At 38.4% G+C, this 21,765-nt stretch overlaps 1 protein-coding gene across 5 annotated transcripts in view; it reads right to left on the reverse strand.

Moving 5' to 3' along the window:
• Window positions 1–21,514, reverse strand: part of PTBP2 (polypyrimidine tract binding protein 2) — an 89,400-nt gene extending 67,886 nt beyond the window's left edge. For 2 of the 5 annotated variants that reach the window (XM_004026177.5, XM_019034080.4), the window contains exons 1-2: window positions 20,988–21,386; window positions 19,267–19,297 (exon numbers count right to left, since the gene is read on the reverse strand). In XM_004026177.5, coding sequence (XP_004026226.2) covers window positions 19,267–19,297; window positions 20,988–20,995 — 39 coding nt within the window. In that variant the 5' untranslated portion in view covers window positions 20,996–21,386. Of the gene's footprint in view, window positions 1–19,266; window positions 19,298–20,062; window positions 20,305–20,987 lie in introns of those variants that run through there. The other 3 variants (XM_019034018.4, XM_019034134.4, XM_055373673.2) reach the window with 3 other exon arrangements.
• Between the last annotated feature and the right edge of the window lie 251 nt (window positions 21,515–21,765).

Raw genomic sequence — 21,765 nt, forward strand, 5'->3', positions numbered from 1 at the left:
ATACCATTCCCTCTACTTTTGTGTAGCTTAAAACCTTTATAACGAAGTTTACAATAAAAAGAGAACTATAAAAGTAAAAAAAAAAAATGCCAAAGCTATCAGCTGATTACCTTTAACCTTGAATGCATTTTAAAACAAGAAAATAAAGGAGTTCAGGATCAACTTAAAGTGAATCCCTCCACTGCCCCCAACAAAAAAGAAAACAAGTAAAAACGCTGGTTCTTTGAAAAGACCAGTAAAATAAATTCTGTGACAAGACAAATCAAAAAATAGGAGAAAACATAGGTGCTTGATATTAGTAATAAAAGAGAGAATTCAAAAATGCTACACAATTCTGAGAAATTTGAAGCTTTCAATAAAACAGTTTTCTAGGAACGTACTCAATAAACCAATAATTTTAGAAATATTGAAATATTAGTCCAAGTATCCCTGTTCCCTCATCCCTTACATATAAGCTGTTTAAAATCCTTTTAACATATTTTCTGCATTAAGCATGTCTCTTAGGGAAAATACCATGAAGAAGAAAGTGGAAAATTCTTCAAAGAAATGTTATAGTTCTCTGCCTTTCAGCTAAAAAAAAATTGCCATTTTATTTTGATAATGCAGCTATAATGTTCTCCCAATTAACTACTAAATTTAAGGCAAGTATAAATAAGACCCAAAGAGCCTTCACAGAACTTAGCCAAATGATCTTAAAATAAATGCAGTGAAGAAAACACCAAGACAATTTTGAAAAACAAAGTTTTGACACTCACTGTACAAGATCCCAAAACTTAATGCTGATGCCATAAGTAATTAAGACACTGTTGTACTGCTACAACACATAGCACAGAAATGGTTCTGTGAATATACGGAAACCTGAAGAGCTGAGAAAGCAGATCACTGGAGAAAAGCTGAGCTATTCAATCAAGTACGTACTAAACTTGCTATCCATATAGAAAAAATAATTAAACCTGTAACATATGCTACACAAAGAATAAATTCCAGGTAGATTAAGGCCATAAATGTGAAAATCAAAATTTTAAAACTTTCAAAATAAAATACACAAGCCTATATGTAAGGCCTTAGGTTAAATGTTTTTTTAAAAGAAAAACATAAATGTCCCATTAAAATTTACAACTATTCATCAGTGTAAAAAAAAGAGGTCAGAGAGAGGAGAGAGTTATCTGTAGGACATGTAACTAACAAAACAGGCCAGGCACAGTGACTCACGCCTGTAATCTCAGCACTTTAGGAGGCCAATGCAGAACTGCTTGAGCCTGGGAGTTCGCAACAAACCTGGGTAATATAGTGAGACTCCATCTCTACAAAAAAATTGAAAAATTAGCTGGGCATAGTGGTGTATTCCTGTAGTCCCAGCTACTCAGGAAACAAAGGTGAGAGAATTGCTAGAGCCTGGGATGTCAAGACTGCAGTGACTGTGACCGAGCCACTGCACTCCAGCCTGGATGACATAGTGAGACTCTGTCTCTCAAAACAAAAACAAAAACGAAACAAAACAAAACAAAACAAACAAACCAAAAAAACTAACAAAACAATTAGTCTGCACAGTATATAAAAACTCTCAGGAATCAATGTTTTTTTTGCATTAATAGGGAATGCAAATTAAAACCACAAGATATCCTTCCCATGTACATTTGATCGGCAAAATTAAAAAGTCCAACAATGCCAATTTTCAAAGAATGTATAGAAACAAAAATCTACATGCAGCGCTAACAGTATAATTAGTATAATTACCTATGAAAGCAATATGTTAATATTCAATCGATTTGAAAAGACACAATCTATGAGAAACTCTAATATTAACATGTTAGAATATGCATATTAATGCTTACAGTAGCAGTTTGTAATGGAAAAAAATTTAAAATATTTGACAAATCAATCTCGTCAAATATTAACTCATTTGTCAAGATGATATATTCATATATCATATACTATATGGCAATGAAAACTATATATAAACAAACTTAAAAAACAAAAATAACACTGAACAAGAAAAGCAAATTACAGAATACATACAGCATGATAGTACATCTATAGTTTAAACATGCAAAACAAAACCATATATTGCTTAAGATAAAAATACATAAACATGTAGTAAATGAGAAATTTATGGGAATGGTAAACATCAAATTTGGTATAGTAATTACCTGGAGTGGAGAAGTATGGGTCAACTATATGCAGGGTATTATCAACTGAATGCTTATGTTTCCCCAAAAATCACATGCTGAAGTCCTAACCCCAAATGTGATGCAATTTTGAAACAGGGCCTTTAGGAGTTAACTGGAGGATTTCATGAGATCATGAGAGTAGGGCCTTCATGATGGGATTAATGCCTTTATGAGAAGAAACACCAGAGAGCTTCTGCCACCCACTCCCCCAAAGTGTGCTCACAAAGAAAAGGTCATGTGAGGCACACAAAGTAAAATGGTGGCCTCACTTCAAGAGAAGTGGCCTCAGAAGGAAAGTTGCCTTGCTGGTACCTTGATCTTGGACTTCCCAGTTTCCAGAACTGTGAGAAAATAAATTTCTGTTTTTTAAGTCACTCAGTCTATGGTATTTTGTTATGGAAGTCTGAGTTATGACACAGGGGGCTTCAAATGAACTTTTGTGTACCACAATGGAATGCTATGTAGCCTTAAAAAGGGAGGAAATCTTGTCACATGCTACAAAATGGATGGACCCTGAGGACATTATATTAAGTGAATATAAGCCAGTCACAAAAGGACAAACACAACCTGAGCATTCCTAACCTGAAAATCTAAAATCCAAAATGCTCCACTAAGCACTTCCTTTGAGCATCAAGTAAGTGCTCAAAAAGTTTCAGACTGGCCGGGCGCGGTGGCTCAGGCCTGTAATCCCAGCACTTTGGGAGGCCGAGGCAGGCGGATCACGAGGTCGGGAGATAGAGTCCATCCTGGCTACAGTGAAACCCCGTCTCTACTAAAAAAAATATATATATATACAAAAAATTAGCCGGGCGTGGTGGCGGGTGCCTGTAGTCCCAGCTACTTAGGAAGACGGCGTGAACCCGGGTGGTGGAGCTTGCAGTGAGCAGAGATCGCGCCACTGCACTCCAGCCTGGGCGACACAGTAAGACTCCGTCTCAAAAAAAATAAAAATAAAAATAAAACAAAAACACCAGTTTCAGATTTTGTAGCATTCAGACTTTGGATTTTCAGATTAGGGATGCTTAACCTATATTGTATAATTCCACTTATGTGAGGTATTTAAAGTAGTCAAATTCATAGACACAGAAAATAGAATGCTGGTTACCAGCGGAAGGACAAAAGGGGGAGTTTTAAAATCAGTATAGAGTTTCAGTTCTCCAAAAAGTTCTGGAGATGGGTTTTGCAATGTAATATTATTAAGTACGTATAAGAATAATTAAACAATTTAAATGTACACTTAAAAATGGTTAAGATAGTAAATTTTATGTGTTTTTTGTACAATTAAAAAGATTTATATCAAGTTATGCAACTTTTTTAAAGAAACAAGAAAATGTCAGGGTTTAATCAATTAAGCAATATTAATAACTTTATCAATATTAATGACTTTATCATAAAATACTTAAAATGTGGAATATAGAGAAAATATATAAAGAATTACAAAAAACTAATCCCATCAACCTGGAGAAAACTACTCTATTTTGGTACACTGCCCTCCAGCTTTTGGGGACACACATAAATTGTATGCATTTGTCAAAGTTATTTTTAATCCTACTTTTCACACATATGAAAAATATTTTAAAAACATTTGTAATGTTTATGAACAGAATTTATTCATTTTCTTATCACTGAACAGTTGTTATTTCTACTATTTAAATAATGCTGTAATCAGCATCTAAAAAATATACTTATCTGATCATTTTTTCCTTATAAGTTACTAGACATAAAATACTAGGAAAAGAATACGAAACAAAGCATTATTTTCTAAAGCACTAATCCTACATTAGAAGTGTCCATTTCAGCCCAGATTTTTTAAAGTGGTATTTTGGTATTTAAACCGACATATATTTGAATTGTACATAAGAGAGAAAGATTATAAAGAGCTCCTACCAATATCATTGTCTTATTTAATCTTCACAACAATCATGCAAGTTAGGAATTATTATCCTCAATATTACAAACTAGGAAAGGGAAATTCAGATTATAAAAGACTTGTTCATAATCACTTAAGTACAACAGGGGCTCAAACCCAATCAATCCAACAATGCAAAGTATTTCCGAGGCGGGCAGATCATGAGGTCAGGAGATCGAGACCATCCTGGCTAACACGGTGAAACCCCATCTCTACTAAAAATACAAAAAATTAGCCAGGTGTGGTGGCAGGCGCCTGCAGTCCCACCTACTCGGGAGGCTGAGGCAGGAGAATGGCCTGCAGTGAGCCGACATCCCACCACTGCACTCCAGCCTGGGCAACAGAGCGAGACTCCATCTCAAAACAAACAAAAAGAACTCACCTTATTAATTCAATCAAACCAAAGCCAAGCAAGAGTTTATATATATATACTACTCCTTTTTATAATAGTTGAACTATTAAGACAAAGAAGTGGAAATTGGTGTAGTAGATGTTTGCTACAATTTGAATAAATGAGGGAAGAGTTTGCTTAAAACAAATAGCAAACACATATGTCTTACCTGAAACCTTGCTAATAGCTTGCCTAGACAACTATCCGTATCAAATAGCAAAGTATCTTTCTGAGAAGTTAAGGAAAGTGGAACTGTGTTTATTGGAGTTCAACACTTACAAAACCTAACTCTTCCTCAAAAGTTCATCACAAATGAAGATTAGAAGCCTTAAAATGGCCCATAAATATTTAATCAACAGCGTGGCATGAAAGCAAGCTAGTAAAAAAAAGAAACGTTACTACAACAGTAGTTATGTAAACATATATAACAATACTCACAAAGAATCAAGTTTATTTAAACATAAATACTGATAGGAGAAGGCAGGTTCAATTTTCAAAGGTCCTCACTGCAAATCCTTTGCACTCAAAGCTCTACATATTACTGTCAAAAACTACTTTTTAAATTTTGTCTTCTGCTACTCTAACTCAACCTACATTCCAAAAAATTACTTACTTCCTCAACATGTCCCAATTTTCCTCATCATTACTTGTTTTTGTAGCTTTAAAAGTGAACAAAAACAATGCCACTCTTTCCTGCAACCAGACAAGAAAATTCTACCTTTAAAGGCTCTAAACAACCCTTCATAGAACCTTTCCACGCTATTAACATATAAGCTCACTTTGTGTCTTTCCTTCTTTTTGCCTTCTTTTGGATTATACATCTTTAATTTCAGTCAACCCCTCTCCCCAATTATTTGCGTTCTATCTCTATTGCATTTACCCTTAGGATTTTAAAATGCAAGCTTATCTGATTCACTCTGGCACTGTCCAAAAGAAATGTAGTATGAACCATAAATATAATCTCATAAATTTCTGTTAGCCACATTTTTAAAAGTAAAAAGAAAAAGTGGGCCGGGCGCAGTGGCTCACACCTGTAATCCCAGCACTTTGGGAGGCCGGGGTGGGCAGATCAGGTCAGGAGATTGAGACCATGGTAAAACCCGTCTCTACTAAAAATACAAAAAATTAGCCGTGTGTGGTGGCGGGCGCCTGTAGTCCCAGCTACTCGGGAGGCTGAGGCAGGAGAATGGTGTGAACCCAGGAGGCAGAGCTTGCAGGAAGCAGAGATGGAGCCACTGTACTCCAGCCTGGGCAACAAAGGGAGACTCCGTCTAAAAAAAAAAAAAAAGAAAAGAAAGAAAGAAAGAAAGAAAAAGGTGGCCAGACTCAGTCCTGTAATCCCAGCACTTTGCAAGGTTAAAGCGGGAGGATCACTTGAGCCCAGGAGTTTGAGACCAGCCTAGGCAATATAGCGAGACGCTGTCTCTACAAAAAAACCTCAAAAATTAGTCAGGTGTGGTGGCACATAACTGTAGTCCCAGCTACTTGGGAGGCTGAGGTGGGAGGGTCACTGGAGCCCAGGAGGTTGAGGCTGCCATGATCATGCCACGGCACTCCAGCCTGGTGGACAGAGCAAGACCCTATCTTAAAAAAAGGAAAGGAAAAAAGAGGAAAAGGCAACACACATAATGTATTTCATTTAACCCAAAATACCAAAATATTATCAGCTCTACATGTAACCAATATGAAAACTTGGGATATTTTACATTCTTCTTTCAGACTAAGGCTCAGAAATGTGTATTTTTCAATTAAGTAGAAGATCAACTTAAACTACATACATGTCAAGTGCTCAGTAACAAATGACTAGTAGCTACTGTAACTGACAACACAGCTCCAATCAATACTAGATCATCAGAACTCAAACTCCAGTGTCTATACCACTCTCTCACATATTGTTATGATTTAATATTTTTAATTCTATTTTTAAACCCCTTATCAATCACAGCTATTACATTCTTATACGGTCAGTAATTAGATTTACTCACAGACCTACCAATTTCTTGATTAGCTTCACTTCTATATCAGACTTCCTTTCTGGTATCATTGGCTTTCTTCCTGAAGTACAAACTCCAGAAATTCCTTCAGTGGGTCTGTTGATACATTTCCTAAACTGCTTTTTTGGAGGCAGAATGACGTGTTTCAAAAAGTGTCTTTATTTTGTTCTTCTCCTTATATGATAATTTGGCTGACTATAAAATAACAGGTGGGCAGCTATTTTCACTCAACACGTTGAAAATATTATTCCACTATCTTCTGGATGCCCATGCTGATGAAGCATATTGGGACTTTCTAGTTCTTATTCTTTAGGGAATCTGATTTTCTCTGGCTGCTTTAAAGATCTCTATGTCTTTGGTGCTCTGCTCTTTCACTGTTATGTGTCCAGGTTTTCTTGTGCCTCCTAAATCTAAGAACTCATATAGCTCACCAATTCTGGAAAATTATCAGCCTTTAGCATTTCAAATTTTGCCTTTCTGCAATCTTTAATTTCTTTCTGGAACTCTAATTAGATGTTTGTTAGAACTTCTCTTCCTTTCCAACACATTTTTAACCCTTCTCCTATTTTCATCTCTTTGCTTCTCTGTGCTAAATTCTAAGTTATTTTTATTTTTTTGTTCACTAATAAAGATATTTAGTGCTGTCTGAGGCTATTTTTAACCTGAACTCCAGGATCTCTTAGAAATTAATTTACTGTATTTGATTTCCATAAAAGTGTTCCTTCCAAATGTAGATTTACAGATTAAAGAACTACAACAACAACCATTCTCATCCTTTCAGCATGTCTTTTCCTCATCTCATCTAACATTCAAAATAATTTTGGAAGTAGGTACAACTGAAACCATTTAAAAATGTATAAAACTGAAGCTCAGAGGTTAACCTGTTCAATGCTATAAAAGTCAAACCCTCATCTTTTCATTCTAAATCGTATGTTCTTGACAAGAAAACATTCTTGTCCACCATCAATAGTTCCAGCTTACATTAAATGTTAACACTGTATAGTATTACTATTATGTGAATTTTAAGTTACATTTCTTTTTAGATATCCTTTAAGAATACTCATTAAGAGACACTTATTGGCCAGGCACAGTGGCTCATGCCTATAATCCCAGCACTTTGGGAAGCCAAGGTGGGCAGATCACTTGAGGTCAGGAGTTCGAAGTCAGCCTGGCCAACGTGGTGAAACCCCATCCCTACTAAAAACACAAAAATTAGCCAGGTGTAGTGGCAGGCGCCTGTAGTTCCAGCTACTTGGGAAGCTGAGGCAGGAGAATCGCTTGAACCCGGGAGGCAGAGGTTGCACTGAGCTGAGATTGGGCCACTGCACTCCAGCCTGGGCAACAGGGCAAGACTCTGTCTCTCAAAAAACAGGAAAAAAAAGAAAAAAGAAAAAAAAAAAGGAGACAATTATTGAGCACAGACCATGCCTAGCACAAACAAGGTAAAGTATAAGAAATGTTCCTGGGAAAAACATGACATACATGAAAAGTCAGAAACCATGTCTAACAGAAATAAAAACCCACCACTTAAAAATATTACCAAAAAAATAGAGACCCTGAGCAAGTCTCTAGATCTAACTACCAATTTACTGGAAATATGGAGAACATACTAAATTACAAAATCATAACGCAATCAGTAAATGTAGTCTATAGGCAACTGTGTAAGACCAATAACCAGTTTTCTTCAACAAATGAAATGCAACTTAAAAAAAAACAAAAAACAGGAACGGAGAACTTGTACATTAAAAGATATTTAAGAGGTAATAACGACCTGTTAAATTTGCTGATCTTATTTTATCGTGACTCCTTCCCCCACTAAAAAAAAAACCCTATAAAAATACTATGACTTTTATGAGACAATTAGAAATTTTAATACAAATTTGACATTTTATAATATGAGGTAACTTAATGTGTGTGTGTGTCCTAATAGTCTTTTGATTATATTTTAAAAAGAAAAGAGAGAGAGGAGAGTCCCTATTCTTTAAAGATACACACTGAAGCCTTTACAGATAAAACAATATGAATATCTGAAATTTATCTCAAAATAACAGAAGTGGAAAAGCAGTGTGGATATCATCGTTTTAGCTATGGGTTGCTGATGGTTTTGGGGACTGAATGATAGATACACAATGGTTCACGATACTATTGTTTCTAAAATTCATTATAATAGTTTTAAAAAAGAAGTACTGCTCAAAAAAATCTCGTGATAACTTTCTGTGACACCTTATTACTTTTAAAGTGAAAGTATCACTTAACCACCTTATCCCCTAATGTAGTATGCCTAGAACTAAATTAAGAAAGCTACTACAGTTTAGGAACACACGTAGACCAAGAGACTAAAATAATTAACAATATAGAGACTCAGGATTCTAATTCATAGCACTCCATGAAATACTGAAGCCAATCTTTTTGGAGATCAGTCATAATAAAGGTCTTCATCCTGACTGTCTTCACGCTGAGTAGGCTGAGGAGGAAGAGGACGAGTTGGTCTGTCTTGGGTGGAAGAGCGAGAAGAAAATTCTGTGTAAGTGGATCTATGCATAAGTGGACCTGTGTAATTCAAAATCATGTTGTTCAAGGGTCAATTGTACTTCATTTGACCCTCAGGAAAGCCCTTTTCCTTTTTTTTTGAGACTGGATCTCCTCTCGCCCAGGCTGGAGTGTAGTGATACAATCACAGCTCACTGCCGCCTGGGCTCAGGTGATCCTCTTGTCTCAGCCTCCCAAGTAGCTGGGACTACAGGCCCATGCCACCAGATCTATCTGATTTTTAAAAGTTTTTGTAGAGATGGGGTCTTGCTATGAGGACCAGGCTGGTCTCAAACTCCTGGGCTCAAGTGATCTGCCTGCCTCAGCCTCCCTAAGTTCTGGGATTACAGGTGTGAGCCACCACTCCAGCAAAGCCCCTTCTTGAGAATAGGTTAAAACTTGTTTCAGTTGCCACTTCATTAATTTGTAATTTAAACATTTATCCTCTATTATGTAGTTGGGCCCATTGTAATCACAAGGTCCCTGTAGGTGGGAAACGGAGGCACAAGAATGTGTCGGAGTGATGTGATGTGAGACACAGTCTTCTTTGCCATTGCTTCTTTGAAGATGAAGCTAACAGCCGAGTTATGTCAAGGAAACAAATTCCCCCCAGATCCTGCAAAAAGGAACACAGCCCTGCTAACACCTTGATTTTAGCCCACCTGTGTCAGATTTCTCACCTACAAAACTATAAGATAATACTTTGCGTTGTTACAATAAATTTGCTATAGCAAAAAAAAAAAAAAAGAAAGAAAGAAAGAAAGCAGAATAATGAGCTACTTTTATGTGGAAAATTACAAGTATATAGAATAATGCCTACCAGATGAAGTACAAATTTCACTACCTGTAATTGAGGTCTTCTATATAACCTATCTGCCATTCTATCTTTTCTCTCATATCCATATACAAGCTGTTAGCCATAAAGGCCAAACGATTCAACTCACTGATCAATGGCTGTAAATTTATGCCAACCTATAGACACAACTTTGGTTATGTCATTCTCTCAATGCCTATTGGTCTCCACTCTTTCTCCTATCTCCCAATCTAGCTAGGTCACAGACCACTATTCTGAGCCTACCAACCCAAACCAATCTTTCCTACTGTAGCCATATAGCACTTAATTAAAACCTTGAGTCCTTATTTCTCTAACTAAAGTCCTAAAAGACATAGTCTTGGTATTTATCTTTTTATTGATAAATGGCTCATTAGAGTATGAGCATATTAAAGCCTATGACACATCTAAGAGTTATTAAATATTAAGTGTATATGCACTATTTAATATGTGTACTATTAATGATTGAGGAACAAACATAACAAATAGGGTCACTGCCCTCAAGGAGCCAATACATCAATTTCTAACATAGTACTGTCATTTCACAGACATCAAAATATCTGTTAATTGAAATTCTAATAAAAATACCCTAGAGAAAGCATTAAGTAGCATTTAAGAAAAGTATTTTAAGAAAAGTCAAAACCTAAAAACCCAAAGTTTTGAATAACACATCTATAATGAACAACCAGTTACACACAACTATTACCAAAAAAGTTACATTTAGCATTATTTGATTGTAATTTTCTGTGCAAGCCAATGATGATGAATTCAATAGTCATATCATAATTTAAATTGTGAGTTCAGCAATTTACAACCAGTACTTTCAGAATACTTAGAAAAAGCTAACATTTTAAGAAATAGGTTATTTATTAGTTGTCCAGTTATAGGTCTTGATATATTAATAGTTAACTTACTAAAGAACACTGCTACAAATTTCACCATACTTAAAATCTACATCTAAAAAGTTAACATTTTACCGTATTGGGGACCATCCTGAATTATTCTACAGTCATTTCATACAATTCTGTCTTCCCAAGTAATAGGCCGATTACTTTGCAAGGATTTCACATTGGCAAAATGGTTAAGAGTACAGAAGTGACACTCCTGATATTACAAATTACGAAGAATATAAAAAGCCATTTTAAAGAAATGCAACAAATCTCCTATTACAAACTCACAAATATTTTTTCTTAATAGTCTCACTGAGCTAACAAAAAAAAGTCTAAAATCAAGAAAAGCTGAATACAGAAAATTTATAAAATAATGGAAAATGAGATTTCATTTGTATCCTAAAGCCATAAAAACTTGGATATTCTAAATGTAAATACATTAACATTAGACCTAGTTTGTGGAACTATTAAAATCCTAATTTTAAAGGTGAAGAAGCTGAGGCTAAAAATGTTTACACATCAAATGGATTTTAAACAGTGAAATCACTTAATTCAAATATATATATATATATGCCTAAAACTATACAAAGAATATCAAAAAAGCAAAAAAAAAAACTCAAAGAAAAAATATCTATAATGCATATGAAATCAATTTTTTACACAAAGAACTGTGATAAGATAAAGATGACCATTAAAATAGGTCCAGTACACAAACAGGCAGTTCACAGAAAATGAAATATAAATAGCCAAATTTGAAAAACCTCACCCATTTCAAAATATAAATTACAAAATAATTTTTAGTGTAAAATAAGCTAGTATTCTTAAATTTTGATAAAACCTAGAATTGCCAAGGGTATGGAAAAATAGGCACTCCCATACACACTTGTGAAAAACAAATGAGTGTTCTGGCATTGTGGTTTTCAGTAACTCTTTAAGTATAAATTTCATTTGACACAGCATTTTTACTTCTATTCTAAGTATGTCCACACATTATAATGACAAACTGGAATCAAACCTAAATGTCCATCAATGTAGGAAACTAAATTGTGGTATGTCCAGTAACTACACTGTGCTGCAGCCACACAAGAGTATCCTCCATTGTCATTAACAAACAATGAGGTAGATCTACAACTGCTGAGACCATATTATGTAATTAAAAAAAACAGTGGACTTCTACTGCCAGTCAAGACAGAATAACATGACCCAGATTTGCCTTGCCGAAACAACACCAAACAATCAAGCAAATATACAGAACAATTGCTTCTCAAGACACTGGACATCAGGCAATGATGGACAGTAATCCCTGAAAGTTAGAAAACAAATGAGTCCATGTTTGCCTCAGCTTATACTCCCTTGAGTGTCCAGGCCATAGCACAGCTATGAGGAAAGCAGGCTGAGCCTCTAAGACTACTTTAATTGTGAAAGAGCCGCCAAGAGCCTGAGAAAACCAAAGTAACTAGAGTTTACATACAGGTCAAAGTACCAGAGAAAAGAGCTGCACAGAGATTTCCCCAGATCTGCAGAGAATCATCAGAGTATTCAGTGAATACTTAACAACATATATATTTGGACCACAAAACAAGTCTCCATGTTTACAAAGATCCAAGTCTTAGAAAATATGTTCTCTGGCCAGAATAAAACTAAAATTATGAATACATAACAGAAAGATATACAGAAAACTCCAAATATTTGGAAATTAATTAACATAAATAACATACTTTCCAATAACCCATGGGTCAAAGAAATTTTTTAAAAAAGTATTTTGAAGTGAATAAAAATATACGTGTCAAAATTTGAGGAATGCCGTGAAAACGGTACTTAAAAGGGAAACATACAGCAATAAATCCCTATATAAGTAAAAGTCCCAAGTTAATGACATTAACTTCAATGTTAACTAAGTAGAAAATGAAGATCAAACTAACCACAAAGCAAAACAAAATAAAAATAGCAGAAATCAATAAAATAGAAAACAGAAAAACAGCAGAGAAAACTCAAACCAAAAGCTGGTATTCTGGAGATTAATAAAATCAATAAACTTCAATCCAGACAGACAAGGAAAAAAGATGACACAAATTATCCCTATTGGGAATGAGAGAGCTGACATCACTAAGGATTCAACAGATATCGAAAGTGTAAAAATGTAGTATCATGGCTGGGTGCGGGCGGATCACAAGTCAGGAGTTCGAGACCAACCTGGCCAACATAGTAAAACCCCGTCTCTACTAAAAATACAAAAAATTAGCCAGGTGTGGTGGTGTGTGCCTGTGATCCCAGCTACTTGGGATGCTGAGGCAAGAGAACCGCGTGAACCCGGGACATGGAGGTTGCATTGAGCCGAGATGGTGCCACTGCACTCCAGCCCCAGGCGACAGAGTGAGGCTCCGTCTCAAAAAAAAAAAAAAAAAAAAAAAAATAGTAGTATCATGAACAACTTCTACGCAAATACATTCAGCAACTTAAAGGAAATGGACTAGTTCTACAGAAGATACAAATTACCAAAGTTCACTCAAGAAGAACTAAACAAACTGAATAGCCCTATATCTATTAAATAAGTTGAATATGTAGTTTAAAACCTCCCGACAAAGAAAACAAACATCTGGCCCCACATGGCTTCACTAGTGAACTGTATCAGTTAAGGAAGAAATTTTAGAGTTCTCACCCTAATATCAGGAGCAAGGTGAAGATATTCTCTCAGCACTTCTATTAAACATGGTACTGGATACCATAGACAAGAAAAAGGAGACAAAAAATGGCATCCAGATAGAAAAGGAAGAAAACTATTTAAAAACAATTGGGTATAAATTGTCTATGTAGAAAATTTAATGGCATAGGCTGGGGGTGGTGGCTCACGCCTGTAATCTTAACACTTCGGGAGGCCTAGGTAAGTGTATCACTTGAGGTCAGGAGTTCCAGACCAGCCTGGCCAACATGGTGAAACCCTGCCTCAACTGAAAATGCAAAAATTAGCTGGGCGTGGTGGTGTGCACCTGCAGTCCCAGCTACTTATGAGGCTGAGGCAGGAGAATTGCTTGACCCAGGAGGTGCAGGTTACAGTGAGCCAAGATCACGTCACTGCACTCCAGCCTGGGTGACTGAGACTCCCTCTCAAGCAAATCTGATGAAATACATAAAAAAACTATTAGATCTACTAAATGAGTTTAGCAAAGGTTCAGAACATAAGAGCAATATGCCATAACCATTTCTATACACTAGCAAACAATTGGAAATTAAGTTTTTAAAATATCATTTACAGTACTTCAAAATATATAAAATACTTATGGGTAAATCTAATCAAACAGTGCACAAAACGTGTGCACTGAAAAAAAAAAAAAACAATGCTTAAAGAAATTAAAGACCTAATAGAGACATCAATTGTAGTCATGATGCCAATTTTCCCCAAATTGCTCTACAGATTCAAGTCAAATCCAGTAAAATCCAAGCAGTTTTTGTAAAAACTGACTCATATGAAAATACAAAGGACTCAGAAGAGTTAAAAACAACTTTGAAAAAGAACAGAGTTGGAGGGCCAAGACTAAGTAAGTGGTTTCAAGACTCAATATAAAGCTACAATGATTAAGACAGTATGTTTCCAGCATCTAGATAAAGGAAAATGGGTCAATACAAAAAAGTAGAGTACAGACATAAAATCACACATACAGAGATTACTGATTTTTCATGAAGCTGCAAAGCCAAGTGAATGGAGAAAGGATAGTCTTTTCCACAAATGATGCTGTAAACACTGGATATCCCCAGGCAAAACCAAATACTTCTGACCCACACTTTGTACCATATTCAAAATATTAAGTCAAAATGAAAGAGACCCAAATGTTAAACCAAAGCATAAAACTTCTATTAGAAAACAAAGGTGGCCAAGTGTAGTGGCTCATGCCTTTAATCCCAACACTTTGGAAGGCTGAGGCAGAAAGATCGCTTGAGGCCAGGAGTTCAACACCAGCCTGGGCAAAACAGAGAGACCCTAGGTCTATAAAAAATTTAAAAATTAGCTGGGCATGGTGCTGTGTGCCTATAGTCCTAGCTACTTGGGAGGCTGAAGCAGGAGCCCTTGTGTCCAGGAGTTCAAGGTTATCATGAGCTACGATTGCACCACTGCACTCCAGCTGGGGTGACAGTCAGGTCCTGTCTCTAAAAAAAAATTATTATTATTATTAACAAACAAAAGGAAAAAAATCTTCATGGCTTACAGTCAGGCAAAAATGGCTCAGACAAGACCCCAAAACTACAATCCATAAAAGAAAACATTGGTAAACTGGAGTCCATCAGAATTAATAACTGTTGCTCTTCAAAAGACAATGCGAGAAGAAGAAGATGAGTGGCAGAAAATATTTGCAGGCCATATAGCTGATAAAGGACTTATAACCACAATGAAGACCTCTCAAAACTCAATTTAAAATAAATAACCAAATAAAAAATTGGGCTAAAGATATAAACAGACACTTCACCAAAGATAACAGCTGACAAAAAGCACACGAAAAGATGTCCAACATCATAGATACTAGAGGAATGCAAATTAAATCCACAGTGAAATATCACTTCATATACACCACAATATCTATAATCAAAAAGACAAGGTAACAGGCATTAAAGAGGATGTGGAAGGACTGGAAATTTCATACCGTGCTGATGGCAATGTAAGACGGTACAACTACTTTTAAAAAGTTTGCAGTTCCTTAAAAAGTTAAACATATGCCTATCACATGATCCAGACTTTCCAATCATAGCCTGCCCCACCAAGAGAAATGAAAGCATATGTCCATACAGAGACTTGTACAGTAATGTTCACAACTATATTTTTATTAGCTCAAAACGGAAAACAATACAAATGTCCCTCAAGACTTGAATGGATTAACAAATTGCTGTATAGCCATAAAGTATAATATTACTAAGCAATAAAAGAGAATGGACTATTGAAACACAACATGGCTGAATTTCAAAATAATTATTCTGAGTGGACTAACCCAGACCAAAAATGTACATACCATATGATTACATTTACCTAAAATTCTAAAAAGTGTGAACTAATCTATAGTGACAGAAAGCAGATCAGTGGTTCCTTGGGGAAAGAAAAGCAGAAAGGAGGGACTATAAAGGCGCAAGATGATACTGTGGGGAGTGATAGATGTTCATTATCTTCATTGTGGTGGTTTCACAAGGGTATATATGAGATAAAACATTGTATATTTAATATGGGTAGTTTACTTTATGTTAAATTATATCTCAATAAAGCTATTTTTTTTAAAGGCAAGATGTGGGCCGGGCGCGGTGGCTCAAGCCTGTAATCCCAACACTTTGGGAAGTCAAGGCGGGCGGATGATGGAGCCAAGAGATCAAGACCATCCTGGCCAAAATGGTGAAACCCTGTCTCTACTAAAAATACAAAAATTAGTCTGGCGTTTTGGCTAGGCGCGGTGGCTCACGCTTGTAATCCCAGCACTTTGGGAGGCCGAGGCAGGCAGATCACGAGGTCAGGAGATCGAGACTATCCTGGCTAACATGGTGAAACTCTGTCTCTACTGAAAATACAAAAAATAAGCCAGGCGTGGTGGCGGGCGCCTGTAGTCCCAGCTACTCGGGAGGCTGAGATAGGAGAATGGCGTGAACCCAGGAGGCAGAGGTTGCAGTGAGCAGAGATCGCGCCACTGCACTCCAGCCTGGGAGACCGGGCGAGACTCCGTCTCAAAAAAAAAAAAAAAAAAAATTAGTCTGGCATGGCGGCGTGCGCCTGTAGTCCCAGCTACTAGGGAGGCTGAGGCAGGAGAATTGCCTGAACCCAGGAAGCAGAGGTTGCAGTAAGCCGAGATCGTGCCACTGCACTCCAGCCTGATGACAGGAGACTCCGACTCAAAAAAAAAAAAAAAGGCAAGATGTGGGCCAAAACAATAGTTTGAATTCGATCACGTAAATAAAGATGTTTATATATGTGCTAATATATAAATTAATAATTTCAAGAAAAAAGGCACAAAATTTTAACACAATTACCTACACCTAAGAAATAGCAAAAAAAAGCTGTGAAGCAGTTTGAATTTTTTTTTTTTTTTTTTTGAGATAGAGTCTGTCTCTGTCGCCCAGGCTGGAGTGCAGTGGCGCAATCTCCGCTTACTGCAACCTCTGCCTCGCAGGTTCATGCCATTCTCCTGCCTCAGCCTCCCAAGTAGCTGGGACTACAGGCGCCCATCACCACACCCGGCTAATTTTTTGTATTTTTAGTACAGACAGCGTTTCACCGTGTTAGCCAGGATGGTCTCAGTCTCCTGAACTCGTGATCCGCCCGCCTCGGCCTCCCAAAGTGCTGGGATTACAGGCGTGACCCACTGGGCCCGGCCTGAATTTTTTTAAATATGCACGTGCATCAGTGACTTTAAAGCAAATTCACAAATGTTTTAAGTTTTAAAGAACACTTAATTACTTGTACACAGGCCTGACACCAAAGCAAAAATTCTTAACCATTATTCCAGAAAATTAAATTAACTTTAATTATTCAGACTTTTATATTAAACAATGGATTTTTAAAAATGGTTTGCAATTTTTTTTTATTATCTTCTAAAGTGTTCTCCTCAAACAACTAACAGAAAACTGGTGTAACCACAAGGTCAGGAGATCAAGACCATCCTGGCTAACACGGTGAAACCCGGTCTCTACTAAAAATACAAAAAATTAGCCGGGCGTGGTGGTGGGCACCTGTAGTCCCAGCTACTCGGGAGGCTGAGGCAGAAGAATGGAGTGAACCCGGAAGGCGGAGCTTGTAGTGAGCCGGGATTGTGCCACTGCACTCCACCTGGGCGACAGAGTGAGACTCCGTCTCAAAAAAAAAAAAAAAAAAAACTGGTGTAACCAATACATTACACCTGGACATCCTATTCCAAGTCTCCTCAGTTTTTTCCTGTCTACTCATTCTGAGCCTTGTCTACAAACTCCTCTCCTTTTCCACTAACAGTCGACAACTCACACTTGTATCATTTATTCTTTTACAAAATTTACAGAAATCTGTTTGGATGGAACCTACAACATCTACCATTTTGCACTCTTTAGCTATTCCTGATTTTAAATCCCATGACTAACTCAACTTGGAAAATACTATCACCAAAAAGAGCGTATTATTCCTCCTTTAGTCTGTACAAAATGAACTCAAGAAACAAGCCTAAAGAATGGGCAAATATCTATTTCACTATAGGTAAGAGGCCAGAAAATAAGCAAGAAAACACAGTACCATCCCCAAAAGTATTCGAAAGAACATCACATCATTATGGATACAATTATTATTATTATTATTATTATTATACTTTAAGTTTTAGGGTACATGTGTACAACGTGCAGGTTTGTTACATATGTATACATGTGCCATGTTGGTGTGCTGCATCCATTAACTTGTCATTTAGCATTAGGTATATCTCCTAAAGCTATCCCTCCCCCCTCCCCCCTATATCTCCCAATGCTATCCCTTCCCCCTCCCCCCCATTATGGATACAATTTTAAGAATTCAAAAAAATGTTTGAACAGTCAGCATCACTGGACTAAGCAGATAGCCTCTGAGGACAGAGAGACTTGCAAATGAAAAATGACAATACAGGCCGGGCACGGTGGCTCACACTTGTAATCCCAGCACTTTGGGAAGTCAAGGCAGGCAGATCATAAGAGGCAGGCAGATCATGAGGTCAGGAGTTTGAGACCAGCCTGACCAACAGGGTGAAATGCCATTTCTACTAAAAATACAAATTAGCTGGGCGTGGTGGTGCGCACCTGTAATCCCAGCTACTCAGGAGGCTGAGGCAGGAGAACTGCTTGAACCCAGGAGGCAGAGGTTGCAGTGGGCCAAGATCGTGCCACTGCATCCAGCCTGGGCAACACAGTGAGGCTCCATCTCAAAAAAAAAAAAAAAAAAATTACAATACATCATGACATTAAAAGTTGCAAGTACTCGAGAAAATGTTAAGCATTAGAACTAAAGTTTAAACGATGAGTAGTTTTCTTAGCCAAAAAGGATTCCAAAGGATCTCTACCATAAAGACTTTCTTTAATTGACAAACCAGCTCTTAACTTCTAATTCAAATTTGAAGCTAACTGCCTCAACAACTTCCTTTTAAGGCTCAGTATAATTCATTTCTAATGTGCTTTATTATTAACCAAAATATATTCATTTTCATGACAAAAAGTAAAAAAAAACAAAAAACAAAAAACTTAGATTAACAAATTATAAGATATAGGTCAAACCACTTACCATCCATTTAAAATCATTATTTCCCCTCAGAAAACTGGGGTATCGTTTTATATTACAAGAAGCCATGTGTAAAAGCATTTTCAATTTCTTGATCATTCATACTTACTTTAAAAGGTTATTCTTACAGACTGCCAGTTCTAGAAAAACTTATGGTGATTACAAACTGTTTATATGGTCCAACTTCACAAATGAAAGGAAACATTTTACACTTGGGTTTTGTTAGCTACGTTATAGTTTTCAAAAGCAAAAGCTAAAATTTTCCAGTAATTATGATAATAGATCCAACAATCCCAGTTTCAAACATAGTATTTTCCTACCTTCACGCCAACTGCAACCTCAGTGACGATTCTGCAAAGAAAAAACAAGTAGTTTCAACTTCCTGTTATTCTTCTAATCACTCACTCTTTGGCTCTAAAACTTTTTAGGATAGTCCACCATTCATAAATCTTCCAGCCACTCACACACAGATGGGGAAAAAAAAATACCACAGATGATCAGTGACTTGCCTGTACTGTTACCAACCTGGTTTTCTAAAAGTAACTTTCAAATGTGAGACAACTTGTGGTATTTTTTAACAACACATTCAATAGCCAAAAAGAACAAAACCCAAAACACTATGCCATTTCTACAATGCCAGTATACTGAGATTAATAATTTAACGCTTAAACTCTTTAGTAGTCTCCACAGGAACCAGGAATCAGGAAACATGAATTCTAGTGCAAGTTTTGACATCAATTTCCGTGTTGACCTGGGGGGAATACTGAACTTCTCTGGATCTGTTTCACCTGGAAAATAATCTTTAGGTAACATCTAGGATGATTTGAATTCTGTAAGACTGTGTTAACTTTTATAAAATCTTGTTTTTAGTACCTTTTAAAACACACCAAACTCTAGGCGCTTAACCAAATTTTTGATTCTTCAAATACTCACTGATTTTAATAAATGTACTTGTTAAATGATACTGTTTACACTCCCAAAAGAGCTGCATACTGCTGTATTTTTGACCTTAAGCGTGCCCCCTTTCTAACAATGAGTTAAATTACTGAGTCTTTTCAGGTGTGAAGCGTATGAGAGAGACATCGGTCCCTACCATTTCACAGTCTTGCCTCTCACCTCACTCAGCATTCCGTCTTCACTCAGGTTCGCAAAGATGCAGCATGGTTCTGGGTTTTTATAGTCGTTTTTCCAGAAACTGACCAAAGTAGCTAAAGACATAGCCCTTTGTTGACTATCTGCTCTTGTTTCTGCCATTGCTGTTGGCCTTTGCCCATGTGACTGATGTCGGCTTCAAACACTTCGTTTTTTAGATGATTTAATTTCTGGGCCCTTTTGCCAAGCCTTGAATGTTTTCAGTCCCCACAAAAAGGCATTTTTTCCTCCCTCCCGCCCCCACTACCAGACTCAAATGAAAACAAAGGAGTATGACATCTGCCCTCCCCCTTCCTCCCGCCGCCGCACGCCCTCCCCCCTTCCCCAGCGGCTCCCACTAGGCTTTCCCCGGAGCTCCCGCCACCGGCATCTCTCCCGACCACGGCGGGCCGGGCGAGGCCGGAGAGGTTGCTCATGGCTGGGGTCCACAAGGGGTGCCTCTCTCCTCTTCCCCTAGAGGCTCCCCCACTCCAAAGGCCTGTCTCTGCCCATCCCACTCGCTCTCACAGGCACCGCTAACCCAAGGGTCGGGTCCCAGGGTACGGATCGAAATGGCTCCTAGAGGGGGCAGGGACAGACCGGCGAGACGTTATGGGGTTCCCACCCCATCCCCCGCCGGCAAGCCGGTACCCGCTCCCACTCCGGGATCCTCACCCCCGCCATCGCCCCAATGCCTCCCCAGCCTCCAAGCCCGCTTTCTTCTCATTTTCTCGACCAAAGCCCGCCGGGGGAAGCAAAGGGAGGGGTGTGTGCGATGGGGCGGGGGTTGGGTAACGGCAGCCCAGCCCTGGGAGGGGCCGCGGGAGGGTTTCTCCCCGGCCCGGGACCGGGCCGAAGGACGGTCCAACTCCTCTCTCACACACACCTTCTCGCCGGCCCGATTACATACCCGTCCATTGCCGAACCGGACAAAGCTTCGCTCACAAGAACCGAGCCACGCAGCCAGCGAGCCACACAAGCGGCGAGAAAATGGCGGCTGGGGCCCAACGGAAATTGCCGAAGGTGCCGAGGCGCACGGGCCACCGCGCGGCAGCAGCGGCGGCGGAAAGAGCCGAGCGCGCCGGCGCCCGGCAGCGGGAGGCGAGCGGCGGGGCGCTGGGACTAGGGGGAGTGGGCGCCGCAGCCGACGCCTCCTCCGCGCTTCCGCGCGCCTTTCTCCCTCCGCCCTCCGCCTGCCGTCCTCTGGAACCTGGCCTTCTGCTGCAGACCGCGGCGTCCTGGTTTCCCCTCCTTGGGGGGGGCGTGGGTGGGACACCTCCCAACAGCTCTCCACACTCTCTCTGCCCTGACTGCAGGACGCCCCCAGGCAGCCTCCACTTTTCACTCCAAGCCAAGTACCAGCTTGGCTACCGTCAACCTATGCGGGCCAAGGAAAAAACACTGGATAGCTTTTCTCCTAAGCCATCTTTTATTTGCAGACCGGCTCCAGCCTCTAAAACAAAAATCTTTACCCCACTGAACGAGACCACTTGGTAACAACAGTACTTTCTCAAGCAAGTAGAACTCCTCAGACTGAAATATAGGCTTTTGCTTCAAGACCTGTAGTACCAAGCCAAGTGGAGGAAAATGTGATTCTCACTTCAGTTGGTGATTAGTGTGCGCCTGTAGAAAATATTCACAATACGCTAGGTGGAAATAGACACAAATGGAGCCATGTGTTAAAATGC

Source organism: Gorilla gorilla, chromosome 1, assembly GCF_029281585.2.
Source record: "Gorilla gorilla gorilla isolate KB3781 chromosome 1, NHGRI_mGorGor1-v2.1_pri, whole genome shotgun sequence".
NCBI lineage: Eukaryota > Metazoa > Chordata > Mammalia > Primates > Hominidae > Gorilla > Gorilla gorilla.